This window comes from Ochlerotatus camptorhynchus, unplaced genomic scaffold, assembly GCF_037179485.1.
Source record: "Ochlerotatus camptorhynchus isolate MF236.1 unplaced genomic scaffold, CSIRO-AGI_Acam_v1.1 ptg000323l, whole genome shotgun sequence".
Lineage (NCBI taxonomy): Eukaryota > Metazoa > Arthropoda > Insecta > Diptera > Culicidae > Ochlerotatus > Ochlerotatus camptorhynchus.
This window is the reverse complement of record NW_027040811.1, coordinates 804,749-822,136: the sequence shown is the minus strand read 5'-3', so window position 1 is coordinate 822,136 and position 17,388 is coordinate 804,749. Positions and strand designations below refer to the sequence as shown.

General features: G+C 44.5%; 2 protein-coding genes across 6 annotated transcripts; one reads left to right on the top strand and one right to left on the bottom strand.

Moving 5' to 3' along the window:
• Positions 1-90: 90 nt before the first annotated feature.
• On the top strand, positions 91-3,979 carry Psn (presenilin). 4 transcript variants are annotated; one of them, XM_065229809.1, is made up of 7 exons: positions 91-556; positions 614-1,319; positions 1,383-1,481; positions 1,558-1,779; positions 3,320-3,514; positions 3,581-3,693; positions 3,756-3,979. In XM_065229809.1, the coding sequence occupies exons 1-7, from the start codon at positions 407-409 to the stop codon at positions 3,909-3,911; spliced, it is 1,641 nt and encodes a 546-aa protein (XP_065085881.1). In that variant the 5' UTR covers positions 91-406; the 3' UTR covers positions 3,912-3,979. The 4 variants fall into 4 exon arrangements, with proteins under 4 accessions (XP_065085881.1, XP_065085879.1, XP_065085878.1 ...); XM_065229807.1 differs by having other exon boundaries at positions 1,558-1,833; XM_065229806.1 differs by having other exon boundaries at positions 1,558-1,833; positions 3,317-3,514.
• Positions 3,980-4,067: 88 nt separating this feature from the next.
• On the bottom strand, positions 4,068-17,388 carry HSPBAP1 (HSPB1 associated protein 1). 2 transcript variants are annotated; one of them, XM_065229812.1, is made up of 4 exons: positions 16,771-17,388; positions 16,564-16,688; positions 4,662-4,772; positions 4,068-4,605 (listed from the first exon to the last, which is right to left on the bottom strand). In XM_065229812.1, exons 1-4 carry the CDS (start codon positions 17,360-17,362, stop codon positions 4,249-4,251), a joined length of 1,185 nt encoding a protein of 394 aa, XP_065085884.1. In that variant the 5' UTR covers positions 17,363-17,388; the 3' UTR covers positions 4,068-4,248. The 2 variants fall into 2 exon arrangements, with proteins under 2 accessions (XP_065085884.1, XP_065085885.1); XM_065229813.1 differs by lacking the exon at positions 4,662-4,772.

Sequence of the window (17,388 nt, the reverse complement as noted above, 5' to 3'; positions counted from 1 at the left end):
AAGTTTTCGGACACTACTGTTCGAAAGTGAGAGACCGTTGTGACGTTTATGTTGCTATATGCTGTCAGTCTCGCACTGGAAAGTGAGAGCGTTTATTGTTTTCAGTTTCTTCCGCCAGGCAGTAGTGAAATTTTCGCAAAACAAGAGAATTTCCATTTATTTCCGTGTTTTTGCAGCTTTTTTCGACTGTTGTGATGAGTTTCGATTGTATGGCGTTCGGGAGTTGTGTGGTGCTTGAGTGAATTTGCTGGGAAGGCGTAATATTTGGTGAAAAACCGAGCATCAGAAGGGTAGTAGGTTCATTATAGGTGGGTGGTAGTGCGAGTGATTCATTGCAAGAGCAGTGGATCATCAGAGTTGGGAACGGAAGCGAAAGCCAACGGAACGAACTGCTCTGTTGCGGAAGATGGATGGACACATAAACATTGACCATCCGACGTCGGCCAGCGGCAGCGGTGCGGGTCTCGGTGGCGATGCGGCCGATGGTCGAGGTTCGTCGCGGAAGCGCTGGCAAAAGATGCCACAGGATGGCCCCGGAACGCACCCGTCCTATGGGGTAAGTTGATTGCTGGAATATGATTGGTCTTGAATGAGGAATTTTATTGATCCGCAGACAACCGATTCCGTACCCAACGTAACGATACGAGATCCCAACAGTCGAAGTGGCCAGGGAAGTAGTCACGAGGCGGGTGCAAATGCAACGCGTCCCCCAGGAGATGGTCCGTCGGGGGCTGCTGCCGCAGCACGGCAGCGAGAAGAGGAGGAGGAAGGTCTCAAATACGGTGCGCAGCACGTTATAAAGCTGTTCGTTCCGGTGACCCTGTGCATGGTGGTCGTGGTGGCCACCATCAGCTCGATCAACTTCTACTCCACCAAAGATGTGTACTTGGTGTACACACCGTTCCACGAGTTGTCGGACGACACGGGAACGAAAATCTGGAACGCGCTGGCCAATTCGATGATCCTGATGACTGTGATCGTAATCATGACAATACTGCTGATTGTACTGTACAAAAAACGTTGCTACAAGATAATCCACGGTTGGCTGATCATGTCCTCGCTGATGTTGCTGTTTCTGTTCAGTTACCTGTACCTGGAGGAAGTGCTCCGGGCGTACAACATTCCGTTCGACTATCCCACGGCACTGCTACTGATGTGGAACTTTGGCGTGGTGGGAATGATCTCGATCCATTGGCAGGGACCGCTGCGGTTACAACAGGGCTATCTGATCTTCATCGCTGCCCTGATGGCACTGGTCTTCATCAAGTACCTACCCGAATGGACCACCTGGGTGGTGTTGGCCGTGATTTCCATTTGGGGTTAGTTTCCGGTACACAGGTACACTACTAGAATCGATTGATCACAAAGTACTTCTGTTGCAGATTTAATAGCAGTCCTGACGCCGAAAGGTCCCCTTCGGATCTTGGTGGAAACGGCTCACGAAAGAAACGAGCAAATATTCCCGGCGTTGATCTACTCTTGTAAGTGCCGTTTTCACAGTCACAGTCACCGACCACTGCTAAGGTTTTTTTTTTTTTCCTTTAACTCCAATAATAGCAACCATCATGTATTCGTACATGGGAACGCACTCGGATCCGAGCGAGGAAGCGCTAACCCGAAGCACCGGAGAACGCACAATCGGCACTGGATCCGGCAGTGGTGGCGTTGGTCTTGGTGGATACGGGACTACGGCTTCTCCGGTGCACGCGGCTGCAGTGGGAGCACAACCAGCAGCAGCGATGGCGACGAGGGTGCCCGAGGCAACGAACAACGCTGAAGGTACGCCACTGGTTACGTATCGGGTAAAATCCGGTTCGCGTGGTGCCGAGCATGGTACGCTGCCTATGTTTATTGCTTACGCTTTGGGTTCTGGGTGCGGTGGGGTTATTGGTGGTTGGTTTGCTTATTTTAATACTGGAGAGATGAAACCTGCATATTGAAATTTGCTTGGAACAAAGCTAGACTTTTCGAGTCTACGATGGCGTGGAATGCCGTAGGCTTGATTGATATCACATCGTAGAAGACTTTGGTGCGCCTATAGAACATCAAGATCTGAACTCCTGGACGGTTTGCCTTATGATGTATTGTTAATGCAAATGTTCTGAATCATTTGAAGTTCTACGGATTCCGAAAGTACATCATGGAAGACATCATTGCGCCTGTGGGATTTCACGAGATGAACTCCAAGCACTTTGGAGAATTCAAGAGTATCTGCCTGGTTATCTCAGAATTTATCTGTGAAGTGCAGAGAGCCTCATAGAAGTTTGATGCACTCCAGGAAAGTCTTGCAGATTTTTGATAAATTTCCTGAATTTCAAAGAAGATCTGTGGTCCTCAGAAAAATTCTATAAAATTTAGAGAAGCACAAGGATGATGACAATCAGAGGTTATTAAGCATGATCAAGTTCAACAGTGAGGATAGCCCACATCTATCGGACTAGTTTCATTGTAACACGAATGAGTGGTAGACCACTATCATCATCATCATTATAGAAGATTTTTGTGAACTCAAAGGGAAGTCTGGCAAATTTTAGATAAACTTTCTGAATTTTAAATATGAATCTTCAAACAAATTCAGCGAACTTGAAATACGCTCAAGGAACTTTATTTTAGTTTAAGTAATATCAGAAAGACTTAAGGAACCCCTAAGGCCTTTAGAAATTTTTAAAACCCTCTTTAAAAGTCTCTTCGAAGATGCCGTTCAAAATCTCAGGGAAACTTAGAGTAGTTTTAGAGAAGCCGAAGAAGTCTAGAGAACTTCTAAAGCCGAAAGGATATCTTGAAAAGTCTAATAAAATTACAGACAATTCATTGCTTTAAATATATGTAGAGATCCAAAACAAAACCCAAGGAACCTCAACAACTCTTCGAAAACATAAAGAAGTTCGGGAAAACCTCATTGTAATTTAGGAAATCTCATGGAAGTGTAGGACGCTTCGGGAAAGTTCTGGCAACGTTCAAGATAGGCTCATGGAGGTTCGCAGAACTTCCAAAATCCGTTGAGTTATTTCTTGTTGAAAATTCCTAATTACAAAACGTACTTTGGTGGTTCATTACCCTGATCGGCAATTCACAATTAGTAATTCTTATCGACACCGGTGTAAATCAGGGATACTAGCAGCAATATTAACAGCCAAAAAACATGACAAACACAATTCAAGATTTTCGCTCATCGTCAAAATTTCCGGTGGAAGTCTTCAAATTCCTATTCTGCACAAACTTAAACAACCATGCACACACACACACACACCACCTTATCTGTTGGTGTAATCCAACTACAATCATTCACGCTAATCGTGGTGCCGCCACCTTCCAGCAGATCAATCCGGCGGTTTCACGCAAGAATGGTCCAACAACTCCGACCAGCGGGTGGCCCGACGGCAGATCGAAGTCCAAGCCAACATCGCCTCGAATCCAACCCGGCCGGAGTATCGCACCGTCACGGCGGATCGGGTAGAGCGCACCGGAACCGGCGACTCCCAGCAGGTTCCCTTGTACGAACAGGCGGAGGAGCGTAAGTCTAGGACATTGGAAAGCAGTAGTTTCCAAACAACTGATGGAACTTTATTTTTTTTTTCAGGTGGCATCAAGCTGGGTCTCGGCGATTTCATCTTCTACTCGGTGCTGGTCGGCAAGGCGTCCAGCTACGGTGACTGGAACACGACGATCGCCTGCTTCGTAGCGATTTTGGTGGTGAGTATCCAGTGTGGGAATTTATCATCCAAGAACCTTCGGTGATCGCAACGATTTTTCAGGGTCTCTGCCTAACGCTGCTGTTGTTGGCCGTCTTCCGGAAGGCCCTGCCAGCGCTGCCGATCTCAATCTTCTTCGGACTGATATTCTGCTTCGTGACCAGCGTGATTGTGAAACCGTTTACGGAAGCACTGGCATCCGAGCAGGTGTTCATTTAGTCGTCGCTGACGTCATCGTTTAGCCAACCAAGTGGTAGCAATCTGAATCTGTTGGTTTTCTGCGATTACTTATAATATTCCTATAATAACTTATTTCTAACGAGCGAAGATCAGGAAGTGTCCAATTGAACAGCAAGTGACTATAGTAACTCTATGATATACAACCACTCATCTTAAGCTAAAATATTAATCTAAATAACAAAATCAAACTCCAGAGAAACACATTTTCATCATTTTTAATCTGCTAGAAGTTGAACTGTTTTTTGTACAATTCATTACCCATGGGAACCATTCGGAAAATAAAAACAAGTATTGAAACATCCATAACCTACCGTTCTCAGTTGTTGAGACAACCTTTCAACATACCGATCAACTCCGGATTGCACGAACGGTTGATGACCTGGGTGGATCGCTGATTGTCCTCTTCGTCATCGCTGGGCCGGTTCATTCCGGGATCATAGCGCCGGCTGTTTTCCGTCATAAGTTGGAAAAACTCGTAGTTTTCGAGCTTCCTAATCGGGGTAACGTAGTTCTCGTTGGTTGACAGCAGGTGGTGCAAGTCTTTCGGCGAGAGGTAATTGGAAGGATGGCGTGTGGAATTTGTCCTTTGGCGTTTACCGGAGGCTTGCTGGTTGAGCAGGTATTCTAGGGTTGACTGCAGTTCTTCCCGAGAGGTTGTGGAGATTGATGGGAGCTTAATGTAGAAAAAAATATGCAATGGAATGTAACTGGAGAATAAGGAGAATTTACCTCATTAGGATTCAGAACGTGGCGCAAATTGTTCGGGTTCAAACACTCTGAATAGTCCTGTATGATGAGTCGTGTTAAGCATTCAGAGACTTGTTCCTCCGTATCGCTCTCCTGGAAAAGGAGAATTGCGTTTTATAACCGCCTTAAATCCAGGTAACCCAACTTTTTCGAAGAGCAGCTTCAGGCCAAATAACAAAACGATAAATTTGACGTGACCTTCTCCGATTTGCATGAAACTTTACATAATTGTAAATTATAGCCAATCATTTCGGAGGTTCAAGAAATAATTGAGATCCGAGACAAATTTATGTGATTTGATTGATAGAAGAATCTTCAAGACTGTGAGATTGTTAAGATAGGGGAAATGGCTCTAATGTTGGCCCATGGATCTAAGATTGGGCCCATCGCTAAAAATCTGCTATTTATAAATTTTATGTAGATGAACGCGTCATTGGGACGGTACTAATGGATAAAGGGTGATACGGTCAAAATTTGGTCAAGGGAAAACGCGTCTAAATCGGTGAAATCGTTTATTTAAAAAATCAAATTAAATTTCTTTTTCAAGTTCAATTAGTATAAAATTCAGGAAAAATATTCAGTTAGGCTTCCGTTTTTCTAAATCCAAATTGCCGGGCCTTACGCTTGAGCCCTGTCATCAGATTTTGTACAGCCACCTTGTCCACCTTCTTCGCCGCAGAAAGCCAGTTTGCCTTGAACTGCTGCTCGCCCTTAGCAGTTTTTTTGGTCTTCTTTAGGTTCCGCTTGACAATAGCCCAGTATTTCTCAATTGGGCGGAGCTCTGGCGTGTTGGGAGGGTTCTTGTCCTTGGGAACCACCTGCACGTTGTTGGCGGCGTACCACTCCATGGCCTTTTTACCGTAATGGCAAGATGCCAAATCCGGCCAAAACAGTACGGAACAACCGTGTTTCTTCAGGAAAGGCAGCAGACGTTTATTCAAACACTCTTTCACGTAAATTTCTTGGTTGACAGTCCCGGAAGCTATGAAAATACTGCTTTTCAAGCCACAGGTACAGATGGCTTGCCAAACCAGATATTTCTTTGCGAACTTTGACAGTTTCATGTGCTTGAAAACATCTGCTACCTTTCCCCTTCCTTTTGCCGTATAAAACTCCTGTCCCGGAAGCTGCTTGTAGTCGGCTTTGACGTAGGTTTCGTCATCCATTACCACGCAGTCAAACTTCGTCAGCATCGTCGTGTACAGCCTCCGGGATCGCGCTTTGGCCGTCGTATTTTGTTTATCATCGCGATTTGGAGTCACTACCTTCTTGTAAGTCGATAGTCCGGCTCGTTTTTTGGCTCGATGCACGGTTGTAGACGATACACCCAGCTTATTTGCGGCATCTCGGAGAGAGAGGTTAGGGTTTCGCTTGAAACTACCGGCAACTCTCTTTGTCGTCTCAGCGGCTTCCGGTTTTCGATTTCCCCCCGATCCAGACTTCCTGGCTGTCGATAAACGTTCCCCAAACACTTTAATTACATTTGTAACGGTTGATTTGGCAACTTTTAGCGATTTTGCCAACTTTGCGTGCGAGTAGCTCGGATTTTCGCGATGCGCGAGCAAAATTTTGATACGCTGCTCTTCTTGCTTGGACGGCATTTTGACAACTGAAGAGTGAATTCCAAAATCAAAATAGGAGCAACATTCTACACACACACACCTTCAAAATGAGGGGTGTTCAGGTTTTTTAAATGCAAAATTGAAAGAAATACGTCAAGTTGATATTGACCAAATTTTGACCGTATCACCCTTTATGTTGGGTCGCTATTGAAGATTTAGTCGATTGCTGAATTTATATGTGGGCCCAAATTAGGGGCATTTAGACCGACATTACATCCATTTCCCATATAAGCATATTTAAAAATCATGAGTCACATTCCTCAGATTCTGAAAATATCAAATTTTATAGGGCTGAAGAAAATTTTCAAATCCTGGACCTTAAAAAAATAATCCAAGTTTGAAGAAATTTTCAAGATTCTGGAACGAAGATTCCGATTTCGGATGTTGAAATGTTTTCCAAGATCCCAGATTTGATAACAATAATGATTTTTGAAAAATTTCTAGCTTCATCGGCTTGAAGAAAATAATCAAGATTCTGGCATTTCGTGGTATTCCCTTGGGAATTTCTGAAGAATTTTGAGGCGAACTTAAATGGAATTCTAAAGAATTGTCTAAGAGAGTTCTAACTGGACTTCCATTCTAGTTTTGAGGAGATCTTCACGCGAAATTTATGGAATTCTTCCAAGGTAATTCTTGTAACCGTTGTGTTACAAAGGTTCAATACAATCTTTTAAATGTGCGCCATGTGATCGAGCAATCAAGTAAATCTGTGCAGTGAAACCCACTGGGCAGAACATACGGCCATGCTTAACGGCCGATTGCTGAATAAGGCATGCATGACTGCGGCAAAATGGTGATACGGAGTCACGGGTGATGAACTGAAGGGTTCTCCGATGCTTAAGGGACCGGGCATCGTTCACTTTACCTCCGACGAGCGTGTAGACCAGAAGTGTCTGTGAAGCATAATTTTAACATAATACCAAGTGTGCGTAGTGAATCTAAGTGAAGTGTAAATCACCAATTCCGCAGATTCATTGCACGATACGGTCTAGGTGGCGTTTTAGTTGCCTTGACCTAAACCGAAGACTACAAATCAATAAGCCTAGCAACTGTTTCCTTCTCCCATACAAATGTCAAACGTCACTGATAACAGCGCCTATGTCAATCAAAGGTGGAACTTTGAAGCACAAGTGTTAGTGAGACTGCTCATAAACAGTGACTGTGTGTGTGACCTAATGTCACCGAAACGAATAATCATAACACGGTACTCGTTGTTTTTGTTTTGCTCTACAAAATTTCACGGCAATTTGTATCCTAATCCCAGCAAGCCAGTGGTTTTCCAACTCCAAACCGAAAAACTTGTCATGGTGTCAAAAAGAAGAAAGAACCGGTACCTACATCACGATCCAACGGAAGGCGTAGCAGGATCTAATGTTGGAGAAAATGAAAATGAAAGGTTGAAGGACTACAATCCCAAACGGTACGTATTGATAAAGAATATATTTCCATGAAACCACCGGATAGGGTGATCCTCTGTATGCTTTAACAATTCTTGGAATCGACCAACCCCGTCTATGAGAATGATAACAACAGTGTCGGATTGGCCAGTTACATTCAAATGGTCAGCGAGTACTGTGTCAAGTTACCAAGCGTCACAACTTAACCAAAGGCCGCGGGAAATTTTGTGCAACTGCGCGTTTGAGAAAAATCGAAATGCCGCGCGGTGTTTTCAAATTGACGGAATACTTCAATACTAATGCACCATACGAATGCCCATAAATGCATCACTGAAGGGCTTAGGAAAAGTGGAAGATAATTCTGAGATAGCAAATTAATGATCAAGGAAGGTCCCACCATCATTGTGAATGGCATCATTACCATACTCGATGAACATTTCAAATGGTCCTATCTGCTTTGATCGATTCTCTTCATCGACTTTCTCTTTTGATAACCACGCCTACGCAAATGCATTTGGTGCTAATTTTGCCACACAGTTTGATAGCAGCAGTTCATATCTTGTGCTTAGAACGTTGAACACAGCAGGGAATGCTTTTGAAGTTGAGTTATTAATGGAAGAGAAAGTCGATGAAAATAATCGTTCAATGCAAATAGGACCTTTTTAAATGTTTATCTAGCATAGTTTTAATTTTCAAAACAAAGTTACTTACGGATCTGTTCAATTTCAGCTGGAATTTTACTCGTTGTTAGCAAAGAAAAAAAACGTTTCACTTTTTACGACTGTGGCAGTCCGTAAGTAGCCACAGCCACTGGGCTGAAGCTGAGCTACGGATGTCAATATGCCGTACGGCTAACCACTGGGCAGACGGACGGTACTATGACATCTGTAGAGAAACGTAGAGGAACAGATAATCGTTAAATAAACGTTCTTATTAAAAGCACTAATTATTAGTTGATTAATCATTAATAAAACGGGTTATCACATCTGGCGACGACGGATATAAACTGGAATTAATTACAGGTAAGATTTATTTAGAAATATTGGAGAAAAAAAAAAAAACTTTTTTGCTGGGCTAGGAAAGACTCTTCTTGGTTATGTTATGCGTGATGAAAAAAAAAAAAATGTGGATGGCAAGAATTCTAATAAGAATTTGTTTTCATTTTGTCTAATTTAGTGGAAAATACTACATCCAAGTAGTGGTCGGTGCATTGCACGACGAAGGTCAGATTAAGACCGTAGCAGGCAGAAAGCCGTCAGGTCAGTGAGAAGACCGTACCAGGCAGTAAGCCGTCAGGTCGAGGAAGACCGTCAAAAGGAACGTAGCTCTCGGGTCGAGGACGACCGATAAAGGCAAGAAGCCGCCAGACGGAAACTGGCCGGCCGACAGGATTCGTGGATGTCAATCGTATTGTTGGCCGTGTTTAAACGTAATTCGTCGATTTTGGAAAGGTGAATGCGTAAATAGTATTTACTAACAAACGAAAACCAAAAACAATTATTTTAAATTTTAGCGTTTTTATCAAATAATCAAAGATGGACAAATGGGACATACCGCAATTCAAGTTCAGATCGATTCCAAACAGTACCGTACGCGACGAATGGCAGAAATATAAACGGAATTTCGGTTTCATAGCGGCTGCCAATGGGGAAAAGGACAAAACCCGATTGAAAAATATTTTTTTGGCTAGAGCCGGCCCGGACGTGCAGGAAGTTTTCTCTTCAATACCAGGAGCTGACGTTGATGAAGACAAAGAAAAGAAGATCGATCCGTATCAAACGGCGATCGAGAAACTTGATGAATATTTTTCGCCCAAACGGCACGAAGCTTTCGAAAGGAATTCCTATTGGAATTTGAAGCCAATGGAGGATGAGTCTATGGAGAAGTTTTTGTGGCGTTCGCTTGAGGTGGCTCGAAAATGCAATTTCGGAAGTACCCTTGAGGAGAGTCGTAATATCGCTGTCGTTGACAAGATAATTCTGTTTGCTCCTCCGGAATTAAAGGAGAAACTGCTGCAAAAGGAGTCCTTGACACTAGACGATGTAACTCGAGTGGTCAGTTCGTATGAAGCAGTGAAATATCAATCACAGCAGATGAAAACAGCGTCATCGAGTACAGAACGTTCAGCACCTAGCTATTGGATGGATAATGGCACTAATGTCTGCAAGATTCAAGGTTCGTCGAAAAACCCAACCGGTGAATGTTGCCGCTGTGGGCGTAAGAACCACTACGGAAATGATCCGAAGTGTCCAGCTAAAGATCAAAGGTGTAACAAATGTAACAGAATCGGCCATTTCTATAAACGGTGCAGAACAATCACACTTCCTCAGAAGCGAAGCGCGAATAACCCTATCGAATGGCGGGGAAAGAAACCGAAATCCCAAGGTATCATGCGAGTTCAGGACAGCGAGGAGGAAAAACCGGTACCGCCAAATTTCATCTTTAGTATCGGAAATGGGGACGAATTTATCTGGGTCAAAGTAGGAGGCGTCATGATCCAAATGTTGATTGATTCTGGAAGTGCCAAGAACATTATAGATGACAGGACGTGGGCGTACATGAAAACTCATGGAGTGAAAGTTGAGGAATTTTGGAAAGAAACCGATCAAACTTTCCGTGCGTATGGCCGCGATTCGGAACCGTTAGCAGTAGGTGGAATGTTTGAAGCAGTTATTTCTGTTGAGGATGCCGGAAAGCGGATTGAAAGGAGCGATCGCTTTTATGTAGTACAGGGAGGTACACAACCCTTACTCGGGCGATTGACTGCTACCAAGCTAGGAGTATTGTCGATCGGTTTACCTAGTGTCCAATCTTCTTTGAACCAGGTTGTAGACGAAAAAAGGCCTTTTCCTAAAATCAAGGATGTCAAATTGAGAATTCCTATCGACAGAACTATAACTCCTGTTGTACAACATGTCAGACGCCCACCTATTGCTCTGCTTTCACGTATTGAAGACAAATTGTCGGCACTTCTGACTACAGATATAATTGAACCAGTCACTGGAGCCAGCGAGTGGGTATCACCGCTAGTGACGATAGTGAAGGATAACGGAGATCTTCGCCTATGCGTGGATATGCGACGTGCAAATCAAGCTATACGACGAGAACACCACATGATGCCAACTATCGAAGATTTTCTTCCTCGCCTCAAAGCTGCCAAGTTCTTCAGTCGGCTTGATATTAAGGAGTCCTACTATCAACTAGAGCTCGAGGAGGATTGCCGAGATATAACGACGTTCATCACTCACAAGGGACTATACCGTTTTAAGCGATTGATGTTCGGCGTCAGCTGCGCGCCGGAAATGTTCCAGAAGGCCTTAGAGCAGATTCTAGCAGGTTGTGAGAATACAGTCAATTATATCGACGATATCATCATTTTCGGACAGACAGAAGAAGAACATGACAGGGCATTGCAACAGGTTCTATCAACTCTAAGAGAAAAAGAGGTGCTTTTGAACCATAGAAAGTGTGTTTTCAAGGCAACGGAGATTGAATTCCTGGGACATGTTATCTCAGAGGAAGGCATACGACCAACTGCAAGCAAAATAGAATTCCTGACCAGATTTCGAGCGCCGAAGACTGCTGAAGAAGTTCGCAGTTTCTTAGGACTGGTAACGTACGTCGGACGTTTCTTGCCGGACTTAGCCACAGTAACGGCTCCTTTACGAGAGTTGACGCAATCGGGAAAACATTTTGTTTGGCAAGAAAGTCATCAAAAGTCGTTCGAAAGATTGAAGGAAATAATCGGCGATATTCGAACCCTGCACTTCTTCGATAACTCACTGCGAACGAGAGTAATAACTGACGCGTCTCCAGTAGCCCTGGGCGCTGTGTTAGTACAGTTTGAAGGTAGTGATGATGAAAATCCTCGGGTTATATGCTACGCTAGTAAGAGCTTAACCGCAACGGAGAAACGTTACTGCCAGACTGAACGTGAAGCGCTGGCAATCGTTTGGGCTGTGGAGCGGTTGTCCGTTTATCTCATTGGTCGGAAATTCGAATTGGAAACCGACCATAAACCTCTGGAGGTAATCTTCTCGCCGTCTTCGAGGCCTTGTGCTAGAATAGAGCGGTGGGTCTTACGCTTACAATCCTTCACATTCGAAGTTAAATACAGGAAGGGTTCAAGCAATGTCGCAGATTCTTTCTCTCGGCTGGTGGAAGAAGATAACGCGGTGGAGTTTGAAAAGGATAATAAGTTTCTTATCCTTGCGGTAACGGAATCGGCCGCAGTGGACGTTGGAGAAATAGAGAACGCGGTGGAAAGGGATCAACAATTACGATTGGTAGTTGAAGCTATGCGATCTGGATCATGGACCAGGGTGGAAGTTAAGGCATTCGAACCATTCCAGAATGAGCTTGGACTTGTCGGAGATTTGTTAGTGCGTGGAAGTAAACTGGTGGTGCCGGAACAGTTGCGGAAGAGGATGCTGGACCTTGCACACGAAGGTCACCTCGGTGAATCTTTAATGAAGCGTAGGCTGCGGGATAGAGTCTGGTGGCCCCGGATGGATGTTGATATCACGTCATACGTCAAGAATTGTGAAGGCTGTCGACTAGTCGGACTTCCTAGCAAACCGGTTCCTATGTCACGCAGAATGATGCCCACAAAACCATGGGTGGATGTGGCCATAGATTTTATGGGTCCACTTCCGTCGGGTGAATACCTGCTTGTCATCGTAGACTACTTCAGTCGATATGAAGAGGTAGAAATCATGGTTAAAATAACAGCTAAGGATACCGTTGGACGTCTCGATAGAATTTTCACTCGACTCGGATATCCACGTACCATGACACTTGACAATGCCAAGCAATTTGTTGGAAAGGAATTTGAACTGTACTGCAACACCCATGGGATTACGTTGAACCATTCTACACCATACTGGCCGCAGGAGAATGGTTTAGTTGAGCGGCAGAACCGATCCTTGCTGAAGCGCTTACAAATAAGCCACGCTCTCGGCCGTGACTGGAAGCAGGATTTGCAGGATTACCTTATTATGTACTATACTACACCGCACTCTTCAACGGGAAAGACGCCAACTGAGTTGTGTTTTGGCAGAACTATCAGATCAAAGATTCCATCCTTGGAGGATATCGAGACGGCACCGGTTAGCACCGAATATACAGACCGTGATCAAGTACTGAAAACAAAACAAAAACAGAGGGAAGATTTGAGAAGAAGGGCTACGGAATCATCAGTTGAGGTAGGTGATACAGTTCTTATGCAGAATCTCGTTCCAGGTAACAAACTTACCACAACATTTAACCCAACGAAGTTCAAGGTCCTCAATCGCAGTGGGGCACGTGTCACAATCGAGGATCAAGATAATGGACGGGTTTTCGACCGTAACGTTTCTCATGTGAAGAAGATAAGTGACGTGGGTGAAACCGGAAGCAACCAGGACCAGGATGTACCTTTTCAGAAGATCATCGAGTCAGATTCAGACGATGATGAAGACAGAATGGGTTTCCACGGATTTGAGGAAGAAGACCAGCAGAGGGATGTTTTGCCAGAGAGGGAGCGATGCAATCGCCGAGTACCGGACAAGTTTCGAGATTTTGTACTGTAAGCGGATTATCTAAAATTTATATAAAAGGGGAGATGTGGCAGTCCGTAAGTAGCCACAGCCACTGGGCTGAAGCTGAGCTACGGATGTCAATATGCCGTACGGCTAACCACTGGGCAGACGGACGGTACTATGACATCTGTAGAGAAACGTAGAGGAACAGATAATCGTTAAATAAACGTTCTTATTAAAAGCACTAATTATTAGTTGATTAATCATTAATAAAACGGGTTATCACAACGACAATCATAAAAAAACCAATAATTGACAGCTATTTATTCCTACCTATGTGTGTGAATGCACTCGTGAATTAACACACACCACCATACACAGGTTCCACTTTTGCTCAGAAGAGGCGTTGCCGTTACTGTCTCCTGATTTTTGGCAGACTTGCCAGTCTTCTTGGTTTGTAGTCTTCTCCTAAACGTAAAGGAGAATTTCCCTTCCCAGTTCGACAGAGTCCGGCCTTGTTGTCGTTGACCGGCTCCGTCAGAAGGAAGCGCCTATGCATAGTAACCATCTGCATAAACTGCTATACCAGCTAAAACCAACCCCCATCGCACTTCAGCCGACGTACGGCAGACACGCTAGTCCGACCGCCATCTCGCGTAGTCACCGGTAGACTAGTCAGTGGTACCGTCATCTTTCCGACAAGGCTAACCTTGTATAATAAGCCATTACCGGAATTGTTCCGAAGTTTCAGCGAGCGGTGGTACCGCCATCTTGCCGACAAAATCGGCCTTTCATCGTCCGGCCATTGACAGAATCGTTCCGGAACCGCAGCGAGCGCTCGCTGGACTGCAATCGTTGTCAAAGGTATGTGCCAGAAAATCAACCACACCACACAATCCACACCATATTTAATTTGGAGAAATATAGCCAGCATGACTGCTGTCTCAATGGGTCTGGGTTCAATCCCAGTCGAGGTCGGTAGGATTTTTCTGAGGCACAAAAATCTCTGGTCAAGTACAGCCGTTGGTCCCGGCCAATGTGTGTTTGAATGGGTGCGATATCCTACGCAGGTGTGGAAGCTGCCTTCCTGCACATTCGATTGCCGTCAATGGATTGGAATCGATTTCCGTCGGTGATTGGCACTAGATTGAATGCCTAGGATTTGAGCGGAGGGTTACAATTGAATTTTAAACGAATCCCAAGGGAGTTCTGACTATAATTTCAGGAGAATTATGAGGAGAATTCGATGCAAATTCTGAGGACAAATCCAAATACTAATGGCAGTTTCGACTGGTTGATTGGATCTCCTTGTTTGGGTTGGTTTTCTCAGTCTTGTAAATAGAAACGATTGGTTTTCTACGTACCTGACGTTTCGGCCTTTTGGTCAAGGGTAGTATCATAGAGGTATCTCTAGGACCAGAAGGTCCCGAAGAAACGTGCTCAACTTTTTGGCTCAGCTCTGGTACTCTCTTCAGTCCCACGTTAATCGATGCACCCCTCGAAACATTGGAAAATTCACGACCCCTCATTTTATCTTTCATAGCGAATGAGCGTATGGTAGATATGGTAGATAGTTTCAAAATGTTCTCACTAAGTGGCGGCCTCGGTGGTGCCAGTGTACATGGGAGCTTCCTGTATATCTACATTTGCCAAAACGTCGTTATACCACCGGTTGCAAACTAACGATTTAAAATTGGCTCACTACTTGACTAGCCTATTGGTCCCAAGCAAATCAATTAACGTATCCCATTCTAGGCGAAATTCTAGTACTACACAAGGGTTTTGATTCGCTATGAATGTTTGACAGATAAAATGAGGGATTCGTGGATTTTCCTATGATTCGAGGGGTGCATCGATTAGCTTGGGACCGAAGAAAGTACCAGAGCTGAGCCAAAAAGTTGATCACGTTTCTTCGGGACCTTTTGGTCTTATAGTTACCTCTATGGTTATACGTCGCCTTTATAACTCGCCCCCGTTAACCTTTTGTCTGTGCCTTGGGGTCAATTTGACCTCAGGCAACTTTAAAAGGCTGTAACTGTTGACGTAGGATTCTTTCGGCAACATATTGGGGGTGCAATTCCAAAAAACCCAAATCGACCGCGTAACGAACAGTGGTCAGGTTTTGACCACTTATAACTCTGTCAATAGCGGATGGATTTCAATTTTAAGCAAGCCAATCGAGTGGAAATTTTTCTACTAATCTGCTAAAATAAACACTTTATCAATTTTCGAAAGGTAACTGTTGAAAATAACACTCATGTTCAGCTGTTGCAATGGTGACCAAAATTATCACCGATTGTCTGCAAAAAGCGCTTTCCCTAGCACAGATTTCAAAATCGAATTCCATCCGGTCTCGCCGAACAATGCTTATTCAATCACCGTGTGTGGTGGTGTCCGATCGGTCGTCAGCAGCAGCAGCAGTGCTTTCTGCGCGTGGCGTTGAACATCTAGTACACAGGCTGTCCGCAAGCAGCCCACATGGGCGTCCACTCAACGAAGAAGGAGGGAGAAGCCGCACCGCTTCTGATCGGATTCAGTTGCTCGTCGTGAGCCACTGCGGATCATCTATGCCACATCACTCAGCGAAAGGAACTACGAGAGGGGGAGAGAATCGGTTCGGAATGCTGGTGTCCCATCGATGGAGGATGCCACTTGCCTCTACACAGCTGGATATCCAATCGTGCCTGAGGCAACGAACGATGCCATTTAGCAGGAGAAAATCGATTCGGCTTTGGTGAGGGATTGCATTAGATACCGATTGCTTATGGTTCACACTAGCGCCACTTGATGAGTGAATTCTGAACTGAACTCTTTACATTAGGATACGCCTTGTTCATCTGAACAACTTTGCCGAAGTCGGAAACCTTCTATCTAGTTCATATGTTAAGTTAGGTTAAACAATTAAAAATTAATGTCACACTAGTGCCACCTGGTGAGTGAATTATGAACTAAACTCTTCACCTTAGGATAGGTCTTGTCCATTTGAACAACTTTATCAAAGACGGAAACCTTCTATCTAGTCAGGCACCACTCTGAAGTTTTCACCAGTAAAAGGTAAGTCGTTTTTTTTACGATGCTTGGTTCATGAGTAATTAATTTTCAAAGTACGTGATGTCCGGGAAAATCCGAGAACTTCATCAAAAATTTTACAAAAAAATTAACCACCCCGAATTTTTAATTTTTTTTTTGTTCATTTAACCGATAATCAAAAAAATCCCCTAGGCTAACAAGCACCATCTAGAAATTTTGATATGCGCTTTCAGCAAATGTTCTAAGGTTTCATTCACTATTCATATTACTGAAGCGACAGATATCGATATCATTATTAACCCGACCACCAACTTACCAACTGTATCCACGTGTTGAAGTTCAACGAAAATTCCATCGTTTCCACGTAGTGCCACCACTTGGGAGGGACGATCAGTACCATACCGGGTTCCAAATCGACATGGAATGCTTCGCTTTCGACTCCTGAAAATATTTTCCGTGTTAGCCCGAACTCAAACCCATTAGTCATTCGGGCAAATGTTAAACAATCCCCAGCACCACCTACCAATGACCCTGGAATACGCCTCCGGACTGTACAAATTCTCCTCGCAATACACACTGGATTCCTCATAAGGAACCCGGGTAGCCTTCAGTTTCGCCTCCGGTGGAAACAGCAACCATCGCTTCCGACCGTGCACCTGCACCACAATATTGCACCCATATGTGTCGTAGTGGCATGGAGTGTGCGCTCCACCGGATCCAATCCAGAAGGACACATCCTCCCCGACATCCGGAAAGCCAAACCCCTCAAAATTGACTCCCCTTCGACACCGCTCCGGAAGTTCATTGACGTACCGGTAGCTGTAGGATGCCCAGTTTTCTCGGAAATAGTCACCATCACCCGTGGCTTCTTCATAGAACTCGGTCATCGTCTTCCGAATCTTCCCTCGAGTCCGCTCCCACTGTGGTCTTCGACCGTTCCGCCGCGGACCACAGTCCAGTAGAAATCCATCCTCTCCGCTTTGATTCGAATCATCCAAATGGCTCAACCATTCCGATAATGGCTGATCCATGCAAAACCACGGAATCTTAACATTACGCAGGACAACCGGTTCGCGAACATTCAACACTAGATCCCGTATTACAGCTGGGTCCATTATTTGGTGTAACTACAGTGCTTTTA

Coding starts and splice junctions, on each gene's coding strand:
- HSPBAP1 (XM_065229812.1), bottom strand. CDS start 17,362: ATGGACCCAGCTGTAATACGGGATCTAGTGTTGAATGTTCGCGAACCG. Junction 4,773..16,563: donor TCAACACGTGGATACAGTTG/GTAAGTTGGTGG, acceptor CTCCTTTTCCAG/GAGAGCGATACGGAGGAACA. Junction 4,606..4,661: donor ACGTTCTGAATCCTAATGAG/GTAAATTCTCCT, acceptor TTCTACATTAAG/CTCCCATCAATCTCCACAAC.
- Psn (XM_065229806.1), top strand. CDS start 407: ATGGATGGACACATAAACATTGACCATCCGACGTCGGCCAGCGGCAGC. Junction 1,834..3,316: donor TTCGCGTGGTGCCGAGCATG/GTACGCTGCCTA, acceptor GCCACCTTCCAG/CAGATCAATCCGGCGGTTTC. Junction 3,515..3,580: donor GTACGAACAGGCGGAGGAGC/GTAAGTCTAGGA, acceptor TTTTTTTTTCAG/GTGGCATCAAGCTGGGTCTC.